At 26.9% G+C, this 15,684-nt stretch overlaps 1 protein-coding gene across 2 annotated transcripts in view; it reads right to left on the minus strand.

Annotated features, from left to right (window-relative positions):
- LOC129966988 (gamma-aminobutyric acid type B receptor subunit 2-like) overlaps positions 1–15,684 on the minus strand; it is a 332,348-nt gene that overhangs the window by 188,021 nt on the left and 128,643 nt on the right. For both annotated transcript variants that reach the window (XM_056081613.1, XM_056081612.1), the window contains exon 2: positions 6,717–6,854. In XM_056081613.1, the coding sequence (XP_055937588.1) occupies positions 6,717–6,854 (138 nt within the window). The remainder of the gene's footprint in view (positions 1–6,716; positions 6,855–15,684) is intronic.

Consider the following 15,684-nt stretch of genomic DNA (forward strand, 5'->3'; position numbering starts at 1 on the left):
AGATTAATACGATTATTATTATTTGATTAAAAATTTAATTCTTTTTGAATAATATTTAAATATTTATAAATCATTTACTAAACTGTATATGATTTTCTTACAAATAAAACAATCTTCTACTGTTTATAACTGAAGTTTTCAAATAAGACAAAAAAAGTGAAAATCTCGTTTCATTATATTAAATATTACTGAAGCATACGTGGTTTTAGGCATAAAATACAGAATCACTTTGGTAAATTTTTACATTTCTGATCAGGAAAGAAAAACAATAAGTACAGATAACTAACAAAGCTAAAAATATTTTTTTTTTCAAATTAGCTTTATTTGCTACATTTTTCTTGACTAAAAAAAATTAACCTAAATATTTCGTGAAAAATCAGAACTATCTTATTTTTATAATAATTAAATTTACAATGTATTTCATGACTGTCATCAGCAAATACCATTTAAAGAAATTGAAGGAAATAATTATTTTCAAAATTTAAATTTTATTTTGCACTCCAAATTATTAACTGCTCAACTTTAACCTTTAAAATCAACATTTTACTTACTTATTTGTATAAGTTGCCCCAAAAGTTAAAGGATTTACTGGTACTACTGTAATTGTAAATCATTATAATTTCGGTTCTGTTCAAATTAAATCACATGCCACTAAATGCCATTAGTTTCATCATCCCATGTGAATTAACTTTTTATTTTAAGAAGAGTAATAAACTATAAGCAAGGTCAAAGAAAACGACAAATCTTGTCATTCAATTATTTATAAAAAAGAAAAAAACTACTCTTCTTCGCCACGAAATGGATATTATTAAGAGGCAGCTGATCGATATTTTAGTATTGTAGTTCAAAGACTAAACCTACCTCCTTTGATTTGAGAAAAAAGAAATGATTGTTATTTATAGAATTTCCCAGCTACATTATTGATACTTTTTGGTATTAATTTGGTTTTTATGCATGCTTATATTCAAAATTCTAAATGCTGCATGTAAAACGGAATCGGAAAAAGTGTGCTTATATTAATTAATAATTCTTTCGGAATAAAAATAACAATTAAAGAGGAAATAATTCCAATTTTCAAGTTCTCCTCTTAAAACACTAATCTTCAGTGAAAGAATTCTGTAATCCTCTTTATGAAATGGCTAATCTGTGTTCATCTCTTTCAGCACCTGAGGCTTTATATTTAATGTGTGTTAAGTACATCATACATGGCAGCTGTAAATTAGAAAAAAATTATACTTTAATTCAATTTTCTAAATGTTCGACATTTTAAAATATCTTTTACAAGACGACCTTTCTTGCTGGAAATTTCTGAAAAGAGATTACGATCGTTCTACTTTTAGCATCCTTGGATATCGGCGTCGCAGAAATTGTGATCTTGTTAAGTTTAAAGCTCAAAAACATTTTCATTTACTTCTAAAGCTAGTAGTTACGCTATGAAGAATAACACGCCTCATGGGATTCCTTCCATAATCCTCTAAAATATAAGCTTCTTATCTTTTGTAAAGCTCATCTTGAAGATTATGAAATTCGATGACAGATGTTCTCTTGCTAGATCTATAATAAAGTAACTAATAGTTATTGAGCTATTGGTCTTTGTATAAATATAGAAAAATTCTCAAAATTGTTTTGTTCTTGCATAATGGTCATAGTGATAAAGGGAGTGATCTTCTCGCATATTCTCTTATAAAGTTGTTATATGCCTTGCTTGGCATTGGCATTCAATAGTTACGAAATACAAATCTTTGGCGCGAATTTGGTATTTTAAAAATTAATCTAACGTGCAATCCTTAAAAAGTTCTTTTTTTTTTTTTGCGATTAATTCCTGTCACGTGGTTAATAGTATCCGAAAATCGAATTTGTGTTTTCAGACGCATTTTCCTCAATCGATTGGAACAAAAATTTGACACAAAGCTATTCATGTAGTGACAAAATTACATACCAAATTTGATATATTAAAAGTGTTACATTTCTCTGTTTTCATGTGTATATGTTTTTAAAAGTACAGGCAATCAGGCTGTCAATCCCTTGTTGGATTTGCCTCAAAATTTGACAGTTGTCTGCACCACAAATGTTAATTCTCTATACCGAATTTCATTTATCTAGTTCTCTCCACTTCGTAGCTATCGTATTAACTTATTTTCGAATAGTAAGGACAGATAGATTTCCTTTGGATAGAATTTGTTCAAATTTTGTTAGAATTCCATAAATTTGGTGCAAAGACAGTATACCTAATTTCACCCTTCAAGTTCAAAGTGTTTTTGAATTATCTTTGTCACAGTCTAACAGACAGTCTGGTATCTTTCAAAGAAATATTTTTTGGATTCTGGTCTAAAGCGTGGGGATCCGATAAGTGCGAATTTTTTGGCAACTACTGTACTTTCTCTATACCACGTATGCAAGAAAGTAAAAAGGGCTGAAATACGCTAAGAAATTTGCATCTTAAAATTTTTAAATAAGTGTAATTGAATGTAACAACATATTCCTCCCACTAACTTTAAATTAGAAATCGACCCATTTGACGTTCGTTAAAATATCGCCATTTTTAAAAAATAGAAATTCATTTTTTTAACCGATAAACCAGATATATTTAGATTGCTCACAAGACCAAGTAATAATTTAAATAAAACTGGTTTTTATCCAGATAAAATACCCTTATTACTTGTCCATAGGGAATATTTAAAGTTAAAATACGGCTAATGAGATTAGATATGCTTCATTATCTACCAATTAAGCATACTTACTCTAAAATATGCAAATAATGCGAGTTTACGCATGAAACGTCCCTTTAAATTTCTGTAGAATTTTAGTATTCCTAATGAACGAAAGATGCAGCAGATTGCTTCTGTATTTTGTTATTCAAATTTTTTTTAAAACGTATACAGACAGCAAAATTAAGCATTCTACTTCTTCACATATGGTAAAAGTTATTATATGTGATACAATCATGCATTAATTAAAAAGTAAAATTACTGTTATATTTTCAGAATAATAATTAAACTAGAATTTCAGAATAAACTAATTTAATTAAAAGCATGGATTTATGTGTAAATACGTAGTAAATATAATACTTGAAAATTGTTGGAATCTCGAATCTTAGTGAAACAATTGCATTCCATGTTTGTGAATTGAGTAATTTTATTTAAGGTTTACAAACGAGTCAAGCAGTCTTAAAAATAAGCTTTTGTAATTTTATTTCGCAATTTTCCAACTTTGCTTTCGCCGTTTTTCGTTAAAAGTCTGCAGTTGTAAGTGTTTTTAAAAACATGCAAATCAAAATTGTAGCAACTGTCACATATTTGGCATCTGTCAATATAACGACAGCACTACATCAGTGAATTTGTGTTCGCATCATAAATTTATTTGTGATCATAGATGTCAGTTTTCGAGTAAAATTTTTATCATTTCTTAGAAGTTTCGTATTTTATGCTTCTATTTGAAGAAAACCGTGATGTGCATCAAATGCTCGTAAATGCTTACGGTGAGTTTGTTCTTAGTGACAGAACAGTTCGAGAATAATTTCAACGCTTCAGATCGAATGTTGTGCTCTGCATTTGGTGGGTCTAACTTGGTATGACATATTATATGAACATATGAACTGTTAATACCTATGAAACCGTCGCAGGGAGTCGCTGACGAACACAGCATATGTGTTTGACCAAAAATTGAAGGAGAAACGGTCACAATACCAAGAGAGACACGAGATAATTGCCCTCCAGCATGACAAGGTTAGCCAAATGTCTCAAGATTGGTAAAGACGTACTGGAAGATCTTACTCCACCCCAGTACTCTATAGACAGTTTTCTTTTGGACAATTAACTATTTCGCTCGATAACCGACGACCTTATGGTCAGAATTTTCGCTCTTATAAAAAACATCAAAATGGATAGATTCGTGAATCACCTCAAACGACGCAGAGGTTTTTCAAGATAGGAACCGACAAATACCATAAAGATGTAAAAAGGAGTTGCTAGTGATTGATGGACAGTACTTTGAATCATTAATATGTTATTACATTTTAAAAATAAGCCCTCAAATTAAAAAAAATAACTGAAGTAAAGTTATAATCGTATATATTTTTATCTAATAGTATATATTTTTAAAATTCTCTAATGTGTTTTGTATCATTCTAAATGAAAAAAAGTAAGATGCTCCACTTTAATACATTATAAATTATTATAAAGCTAAAATTTTGAAATAGAATAGTTTATGAAAACTCTCAATACACAGTACTTTGCTACGTGTAGTAAATATGATAGTTAACATTAATGGAATCTCTACTTTTATTCATATATAATACGGTCAAAGGGATTAATAGGTTATTGTAAATAATAAGCTCTATTAGCATCAATAAAAACCGATCACTGTGATAAATGAATTGGCCACTTTGATCGGTAATTATTAAAACTATTAATAAATACCGATTAATTACATTAACAGTAACACATATATTGCTTAGAATCTTAATTTTACAAATCAAAGGATGTTCACAGCCGTTTTGATGAATACAGTATAATTTTATAAATTTAATAATTAATTGATATTTTTTTTCATTTTTTAAAATTTTAAATACTTTTTGCATTATTTTGGTAAGCAAAATGCATTAGAAATTTAGTTAATTGAATCATGCATTATTTATTTTTTGGTGGCTAAATGGAGTAGCCATTTATATTCTTTTACGATAAATAACTCGATTTTGAAAATTATTTTTTTTACAAATTGGAGTTACGGAAAACTCATCATGAAATTTATCTCAGGAAATGAATATTCCTTACAGTTGCATATATATAAATAATAATTTACATCTAGAGTGCATTTTCTCATCCATGATTTTCTTCTTTTATAAAATATAAATTGATTTATAGTCTTAATATAAAACTTTTAACTCAATCTTTAAGCATTATTGTAATCATCGAATATTAATCACTTTTCAAAAGGTTCTAGGGATTAAATCATGAAGTCTCAATTTCTTCTAACACACTCCAAAGAAATACAGATTTGAACGTAGTATATGTCTGAGTGGAATCAGTTCTTCTGAGAATGGAATGACATGCATAAATCACAGCTTTCTTTTGAGCCATGAAGAGAAAAAATTGAAAATCACCCTACTGGCGCATACACTTATATGTAAAATTATTTTTATAAAATTTACATACAGGGCGTATTTCCAGGGTATCTTTCAATAGATAATTTGTTCCCAAAGTACATATTAGTAAAAAAAAAAACAAAAAACAATCAAGTATATTATTATATTCGTTAAAAAGTTTTCAGTTTTTTTAAAAAACTATTTGCTTTTTAAACTTTAATTAAATAATTATTTTTGTTATTTTATTCCTTATTAATAGTGATAAATGTAAATATAAGTTTTTGGAAACCATATTTTTGAGATTGCTTATTTTGTAAACACCATATAATTTGACAGAAATTAATATTAATGTTAATAATCATGCAGATAAATCTGATTAATTACAGTTTTATTTTTTTTTCTTGCAGTCATGAATAAATAATGAAGAAATATATTGGACAATCTCGCTGATCATAACGTATGTGTAGATAATAATGTAATCCAATTAGCGCCATCACAAAACTGTCTCGCATAATTTTCTTTTAATAATTTTCTAATAATAAATCAATAAAGGATTTCTAATCTAATAACAATTTTTTCGCATTATACTCCATCCTCCTGCCTTACCGCTCAGAAAAGATAATTTGGGTCATGTCTTGAAAGCTGTGAGTTCATAGATTTCTACTTTCAGTGTTTGAACGCTTCTTGTTTTAAAGTGTAGTGAAGAAAGCTGACAATGTATTCTGAGCATCTTTTTTGGTACTATTCCTTTAGCCGGGTGAGAGCGAAAAATCGCCAAATAATGTAGAATTCCGCCAAATTCCTTATGCCAAATTCGTGTTTGGTTTACAATCCGTTAGCCGGGCGCAAGCAAAAAATCGCCAAATAAAGTAGAATTCCGCCAAATTTCTTATGACAAATTCGCGTGTGGTTCACATTTGGCGACATTTGCGCGTGGCTAACGGAAAATTACCTCTTTTTTTAAACCGATGTAAACCAAAATTTGACTCAGAACTACATTTTTGATCAAATAATTACTGACTATCAAATTCATTTGTCTAAGTTTTTGAGTTATTTCAGATATAGTGTTTACGTGCAAGCTGAAGCCCATATAGACACAACACTTTGTCAATTTTGGCATAAAATATGATGCGAATCAATAATATATGTTATAACTTTTAACTAAATTTTATTTATCTAGTTCTTTACGTTTTATTGTCATTTGTATTTTACGTTTTTTGTGTTCATTTGTATTCGGACATCCAAATAAGTATATTCAGAGCTTTCTGAATATATTTCGCTTATAAACGACAGAAATCTACAAATTGGGAATGAAGATCACATACCAAATTTCATCATTATAGCTTAAAGCGTCTTTGAGCTATCCCGCTTATTAACAAAGACATTTGTAACAAAATGTTTATGAGAGTCAAAAAGGACTGAAATGTGAAATTTTGTAAAAATCTCGATTTCTAACATTTTGATGGATATAATACTTTCTTTATGTATACTCACTACAAAAAAGCCAATATATAGACTGTATGTGAGCAGATTTAATCATAATAAGACTTCTTTAAGTAGGAATCTACCTTATATTTCTTAAGTATGACGAACATGATTACTTATTGAATCAAAATTGCTTGATTTAACTCACCTGAGCTAACTGGAAGAACTGTGAGGACTTGGCAATAGGATCCGTAACTCCTGTACATGCTGCACCAAAAAGGATTAATTTGTGAGGCTTTTGGTGAAGCATATCGAAAAATGCTTTCATTCCTACAGCTGCATCGCACTAGAAAGATAAAAAGGATAATATTAGTTAGTATGCCAATATTTAACCAAACCATATAAATAAATTTGATAGGATTAAATATAAATAAATAATATCAATCATATAAATATTTAGACAAAATTAATTGTATTATAATTAAATAAATATCCAAACGAAGTACATAGATTTCGCTAAATTAATGCATATTCTCGATTACAAAAGAAAGTACTTGAATTTTTGTGATGGAAATAACTCAAGGCAGAATTTGGCGCCTCTAAAATGATGGCATCATTCAAAAAATACAAAATTCTATTAGATTGAATGCAATTATTTTAACACGATCAATCCTCAAAAAATTAGTGTAAGGACAGAAAGCAAATATATATATTTATCCCCTAAAAGGATTACAATCTTATAAAAAAAGCTTTAGAAAATATTCTTCACGAATTAGATCTAATATCCAATCGTCTTTTAAAGGAAATACATCAGATATGTCAGGAAAGTTTAAGTTAAAATTTTTAAATATCAATCAAAGTTATCAACATATTTGTTAATGAATCAATCAGAATTATTAATGTTAATCAAACATAAAATGCATAATTTCCGCTTGTAATGTTTATAAAGACGCATTTATATTGAGATATAAGATGCATCTCTTAACTTGCTTGTTTAACATATGTAAAAAATAATATTATATTTATTTGATGTTTCACTATACCAGAGTCTTATGTGCTAGAGTATTAAAATTTTAAAGGCTTTTATTCTTGATGATAAGCAATGTTTTAAAATTTTCCAAAATAAATTATACCTTAATCATTTATTAATTATACATTAATCATTTATTAAATTCATTTTGACTATTCATTAGCAGCTTTATCTCATAATGAGTTTACGAAATAAGATTTAATATTTAAAGATACAATAATACAACACAGAGTTCTGTTACATAATATACTAAAGAAATATAAGAGATTTTAAAAAAATTTATTATAATGAATATTCTAAAATAAAGAAAGAAAAAGATAAAGCAAATTTTTAGTTTACAAAAGTGAATTTCGTGTATTAAAATTGAGAATATGCATTACATTTTTAAGACTAAAATTGTAACGCACAATCCTAAGAAAATTCGCTTTTAAGTACCTGGAAATGCGGAAATCTCCGAGTTGCGACAAATTCCCTACTCTTCAAATACCAAAATGACATCCCATGTTTTTAAGGGATTATTTTACATAGATAGATTCACTTAATTGATGACTGTTAAGAAAATGTATCTTTGGATATCCTTGATAGTTCTTAGAAAATCTCCTTGTACTCGAAAGCTATCTTGATGAGAATCTCTAATGAGCAAATCACACGTTGCATGTATTCAAATCAATCACTCTTAATAAAAGGAGAAGAAAATTTCATTATGGCCAGGCATCTTTGGTACACAAATTAATTTCGTTGAATAGACGTTTAAGATCCTTCAGTAGTGATAGTGTAAAAACAATCGAAACAGTTAGATCTCTGTATTATTGTATAAAATATTATTTTAAGATCAACTGATTCTCTCACTTGTGATCTAAGTTGGTCAAAGTTGATTACTTAGAAAGTTGATTTATCTAATTGTGGGCTTCTTTCATAGTGGAGTAACTATTTTATAGGGAGGGGAGGGGGTATTTTTTTATAGTGGATTAACAATTTAAGGATAAATTTAAGACCTATAAGAATTACTTAATAAAGAAAACATATTTTTTATTAACCAAATTGGCTTCTCGAAGTAGCTGCCTTAAATGTTACATCACATTAAATTAGGATAAGATCAGAAAACAAATAACGTTCATATTCACTTAGTAATTAAAATAATACGTTTCATGAAAAAGAAAGTGTATAGAGTTAGATTTAGCTTTTTTTTTTAAATGAAATGTTTATGTAGCTCCTTATCCCGGAAAAAAATAAATAATGAAAGAAACCCAAAAGGAGAAAGTAAAAAAAAGGAATGAAATGAAAACAATAATTATGACTTGGATATGCATAAGAAAAACGCAGATATTGACTGTTTAATATTAATGTTTATTATTGATTAAAAGACTATTCCATTTTAAAACAAATTGCATCAAGAGCGAAATTGTTACAAACAAAAACTAAAATATGTGTAAAATGTAATGTAAAAAATCTAAAATCAAAATGTTAAAAACCCAAATTTTGGAAGATTTCCAAAGAAACGTTTCACATTATCGGATCAATGCTCAGGTAGTTTCCTTTTTATGTGCTTTATTAAATTACTTACACGACTGAAAACATTTTTTACGGTTGATATATTTAAAAGTTTTGAGCAACTTTCAATAGTATTTGAATTTTTGAAAAATTTCAATCAAATCCTTTTCAAAAGAACAAGATGGTGCAATGAATTATCCTACTAAAAACAAATTAACCTAGTCATTATTTTTTCAATCAAACTGTTATTTTTACAGAGAAACAAAAAGTATTTTGAATATTTATATTTGCAATTTTTTAATGGGCATCGAATTTAAAGGTTAAAACAGAGTTTCATTAACTTTTGACGATAGTGATGTCAAATGCATATAAATAGAATAATTAAATTCAATACAATGAGTTTCGTAAAAAATGACAGATTTTGTTTCATTTTTCATATTTATAGAATAAAATATAACTTATTTATAAATTTATTCTTCAATATTTTCTAATTTTTAAAGTTTGTCTTCAATTAATTGTTCAGCAACATTTTCTATAACACATTAACAAATAATCTTACACAAATATAAATTAAATAATTTCATATTAATTTATAGATCTGTAAATCTATGTTATAACCTATAACTGCGTAGATTAGATTGTAAAATATCTCAAAGCGTCTCTTTCTTAAGGACAGGAATTGCCATGCTTATTATATTACTACTTTTAATATGAAAAAAAAAGCCTTATGATTTTGATGCTGACATGTAAGATTTTCAGATATTCAAGACCTAAGTTATCATAATTTTCATAAATATAATTTGAAGCGTGTTCTATTAGGCCTAAGTATTCAGTTGCGATTGCAATAATCGTTCTAAGAACAACTCAGTTTGGAATCTATAGAAAATCGGCAGAATGTAGACCTTGTCATCTCCTATTCAGTAGGTAGTACTTCAAGTATCATAAATAAATTTGACTCAATTAAATAAGTAATGAATTATTAAAAAAAGCTTACGAAATACATTGACCCCCAAATGATACATCAACAAAATTTTTGATAATGGGCTGAATGAAGAAACAAAGATGTATAATGAACCTGTTAAAGGTGAGAGTTATGGATAAAAGATACTATATAGTTACTATAAATAGTATTCTATAGTTACTATATAGTTACGATACATTACTATAAGTTAAGAAAATTTAAGAAATTGTTTTTATTTAATTAAAAACAAGCTGATTTATTTTCTATTTTCATATTATGTTCCAATGCTTTTGGTATTTCTGAAGCAGAGGCCAAACAATCCATTAGAAAATTATTTTACAGATGTATGAAAATCAGATTAGATCCGTGTGTCTGTTTAAAAAAAAGTCAGTTTATGTTTTCTTGCAATCTTTCATTAGTGAAATAGTTTTATCATCGCATATAAAATAATATAACTCAACGACAACAGAGAGGATATTTTTTATCTATCTCACAATGAATAATTAAAATTTATAAGAAAGTGATACTACATAATGTGTAACACAGATAGGTAACTTGGACATAAGTGACCTTAACAAACTGTAATTTTCACCATATTGCACAAAATTCTATATATCTCTTGATTAGAAAGTTGATATGAAAATTTAAAAGAATAGGAGATGAAACTTTATTCATTTTAGGGTTGAGCATTTGTGCCTTCCTTCAGTAGACGAAAACATGAAATGGCACGGCACTTCCATCGTCACAAAAATAAAATGACCAAGAAAAGTATTTGATGTTACACTTTCATCAGAAACATTCGTCTGAGACAGAAACCATGACATAATTTAATCCGAGTTTCTAAAGGAAAGGATATTGAGAGACTTTGAACTAACTTGGTACTTACGTTAAAGAATCTGTAACATGATTTAATTGCTTTCAAACTATTAAGGATTTCCCTAAACTAAATAAAATTACGTTAAACAATATCCCTCACCGTCAGAGCCGGGCAAATCAAACATCTCTAACTATATCCTATAGATTTACCTTTACCTTCACTAATCAGAATTTAGTAGATTCCAGGAAACAAGGGATTTCAATTCATTAAACTAATTCATAATGCACCTTTTAGGCCTTCAGCAGGGGACCTTGGATGTAAATCAGCCTTCTATGGAACAAGTGGAAGGAAACGTGTTAATCTGGGATTGGAGGAAGCTCCATCTACTGCCGTAACAAATCAGTGTCTGACTCCCTCTGAGCTCGAATCCATCCTGGGCGGGAGATTAAATTAAGCTAAAACAAATCGTTAATACACCCTCATTCTCTCATATGAAATGCATCAAAGGTTGCTAGAGGAAAACGACTGTTTTATTATGTGTTCCACGCAAAGCGCCTTTGTAAAAGTCGATTAATCTCTGCTTACATAATGTTTGTAGCTTAATTGGAAATCTTAAAATAGTGGCTTGTTTTAGCAATTGAAATTGCATTTGAATTCGAAAGCTGCTGTGATCTTAGATGTAAAGTTGTTTGGAAGATTTAGGTGTTCTTGAATTAGGGGATTAATTAAGTGAGTTGTTAAAGCTTTCTTTATAAACACATGAAGTATTATAAATGTTTGTTACTGTTTCATGTGCATTTTTGAATGGTTTAAATGAATGCATATAAGCCAAATTTAATCAAATAAATAGATAAACTTGCGAACTCGGAGAATAAAATATATCAAAATCAGATATTTGAATAATTTATAGACAAATATGATTTTATTTCAAATTTTTCTACTTAATGAATGGGCTTTACAATATTATAAGCCACTGATTCAAAAAAGTTTATCAAATAAGTTAATAAAAATATTGTAAGACTTTAATTACTCTACCATTATTGTTTTCAATGAAATTAAGTAAAAACACACAAAAAAGAAACATTTCATGAAAATGTAGTATATAAACTTAACTTGTAAAAAATAATAAAAAAGGCATTTCAAATTAGAAAATTATGCAAATAATCTGAAAAATACATTTCAGAAACTGCTTATTCTTGTTTTTATGCACAGATGAAAGTTATTTAAACAATTTCAATGGTTTTTATAGCTGATAATTTAATAATATAGATAGCTGATAATTTAATAATATAAATAGTTGGTAATTTCTCATGCTGCAGTTTTCGTGCTTTCTTTGCAATTTTTTTCCTGTTTTTAATTTAAATCTAGTAATAATGATTATTTCATCGCATTTTAACTGATTCAGTGCTACCCTAAATTGTTTTAAGGTTGAAAATAATAAAAATAAATTACAAATTCATTCACAGCTTAAAAAAAATACTGAGGAAATTATACATATATGCAACAATTTAATCATCTAAAATAGTTCTGAAACAGATTATGTTGTTAATAAAGTATGGAATTTCAATCTCAGAATAATTAGAGAATTTTTAAAATGCTTTCGTTTCAAAGCGAAACATAGATTACGTTTTTCATTTTATTCCTAGCAGATTTTTTTACTTGTAGCTCTTAAATTTATATTGTGAAGTACATTTTTCTTAAGGGTAAAATAGAAACTCTGAGATTCAAGTAAAGATGATACTTGCAAATTACTTACATATAGTTTATATAGAGATAATATTTCTCTTATTGAAAGCATTTCAACATTCAAACTATTTTATATCTAAGAATGAGAGGTTATAAATATGTTTTTATACATATGTTTAAATCACTTTGGATTGTTACACAGTGCCATATGTGTCTCCTTCTAATTGTTATTCACCGATAATAAAATATTTAAAACATTACCAAAAACATCATGTAATAGAAACTGAATAAATACCAAACATTTTGAAAAAAATAAGAAAAATACATTTAGAAATAGTATGAAAAGAAGTCGATACTTTGGATCAATTTGGATAATCATCCATTTAAAATGATATAAAAACTTTCTAAATCCCGAAATTCATCTTCCATTGCGTAAAATATTTTAAGCGTCGTGCAGTTTTTTCTACTAAATGAGTGATTTTATGTATTTTAAATACAATAGAAAGACCATAGTTTATGTAGTTGAATTTTAAATTAATATCAACAGCTTATACGTTTTAATCAAAATTCCAAGGTAAATACTGATAAGAAATGATATTAATTCCATGAAAAATTATTATATTACTTACTTTATATTAATTAATTTCATCATGACAGTCATATGATCCTAACAAAATTATTAAAGAATGAAAATTTCAAAATATTTATAATAATTACTTTTACAAAAATATGGAATAATAATTTGTTTAGTTAAATTTAATCTGAAAGAATAAATAACAAAAATTTGCAAAATTTACTTTTATTCTCCCTTTGTAAATTTTTCTTCTTTAAAAGTAATTAATAAAAGATGAAAAAAATCTAGAGAAGATTGATATAGTATTAATGTTCCTTCATTTTAGTATTCAAAATATTATTATTCACAGTATGGAGAAAAAGGAAAACTGCAAACAGTCAAGCTATCATATTAATAGTTTTTGAAATGTAATCAATGCTCCCATTTTTACGATAAATGAGAACCTATTACTTAGAAACCAATTAATGAAAATACCATTAATCAAGTATTATAATCTGTATGTTACAGATTGTAAATATGAAATCACGTTCGAAAACATTATTGAAAGATATTTTTAAAGTGCAATTTGATTTTTTTATAAAGACACCATATTTTTATGTTTATTCTTTTTGGTTTATTCCAAGTTATGAAAATTGCGGATTTTAAAATGGCATTTTTCATGAAAATTGAAAATATATTTTAGAAATTCAAAAGAAAAACATGAAAAAAGACCTTTAACTGATTATTATTACCGTGACTTTAATGACGAAATTTAGGAATTTTCAAAAAAAAAAAAATCTTTTTTTTTAACTTTTAACTTTTTGAATAGACTTTTATAAAGAAGAAGAAAAATCTATGCTTAAAAAGATTTTCAATAAAAAGTTTGTACTTCGACCGAAGGAGTGAAATAAAATAAAATATGCTTCATTAATAACTCTTAGAGTTTTGAATGAATGTCATGAAAGAATGATGAAAATTTAATTTTAAAAAACAAAACAATTAAATTATCCACTCTTATAAAAGCATACAATTTAAAAGAAACTATCCATTTCGCTTTCGCTTTTATAAGGAAGCAAATCATAACAAAACGTTTTTATTGACGATTATGCTTGTCATCTTTTGCAAAGATGTGTTTTTACAATTTATACCGTCTCGTGAAGAAAATATTCGAATTAAATTTGTATGAAAAGTAAAAGCAGATCAATAACAGCATTCATTATTATTATTTTTTGTTTTTCTTATACATTTATCACAAATACCTGATTATCTTTCAGCTAACCAAGTTCTTCATCTATACAATGTTATATTATTACATATACATATTACATATTATATATAATACAATATATATTAATGAAAGAGGTTTTTAAATATATTTTTATTAGTGTGCTCAACCGTAAAAGTTTTGTTTATTAATTATGTTCCATTTTTTATTTATTGTCCACCTTTAATTCATTGTAATAAATATTAAAGAATAATAGGAAGTATATTTTTTTCAAACCCAAGTAATTCTTCTAGTACATAATTAAAATATAATTACGTTAACTTTTTATTAAGCTTTGAAAATACTAAAATAGTGACTTTTTATGAAAACTGTGCATGTTTGCCAAATATTAAACAAAATTCCATCATTAAACAACATTCCATTTTACAAAATTCCATCATTAAACATCTTCATGAAACAAGACAAGTTTTTAGAAAATATGATTTGATTTGCACGCTCTCGCCTCATATAAGAAATGTGTGGAAATTTTATTTTTAATGAAATGATGTTTTGCATAATGCAGAAAAATCATCATCCATCAATGGCATTTATCAATTTCGGAATTAATATCCACTTACGCTGTTTATCGACATCATATAATATCATAAATTTATTCAACAACATTTTATGTTGAATACTTAATTCATCACAACAAACATTTCTTCGAAATTATTGTTTATGAATACAAAATAAGATATGCATTCTTCTAAAATATTCTTAATGTAACATGGAATATAAAACATCATCCTTACAACATCCTTAATATTACATCAAATTGATTTGATCAAACATTACGAAATATATATCCTTTCATTAAACATAGACATGACGTTCAGTATTTTTTGATATCACATAATCTAGAAGAATTACTGTGCAATATCTCAAGCAACACTAATAATATCCTTTGTGCAACATCTTATGCAACACAAATAATATTCTTTGTATAACATCTTATTCAACACAAATAATATTTTTTTGTACATATATTATCGGAAATCGAAATAATATTTAGATAGGAGGGAAAGTAATTGCGAACTATTCTAGAGGCATTTACGAAAGAACAAGTTTTCTCGAATATACTTTTCAAATTTAAGCAGCAACAACAAAATAATGATATACGAGATTTTATATTACCTCGGGCTGCATAGAAAATATTTTTCGCACAGAATCAAATTGGAAATTGATTTAAAATAAAGTTTCGTCGACTTATTTTTACTCTCGATGAAGAGAAAACTTTTCACTTTCTATTAATTTATTTTTTTAATTAAGAAAATAAACACTAAGCAAGTATAGATAAATGGTTCAGTTTAAAAGCTACAGTTATACGGCAGTTTTAAAAGAATTCTTCAGAAGATGGATTTCAAACGAACAATT

This window comes from Argiope bruennichi, chromosome 4 (genome assembly GCF_947563725.1).
Source record: "Argiope bruennichi chromosome 4, qqArgBrue1.1, whole genome shotgun sequence".
NCBI lineage: Eukaryota > Metazoa > Arthropoda > Arachnida > Araneae > Araneidae > Argiope > Argiope bruennichi.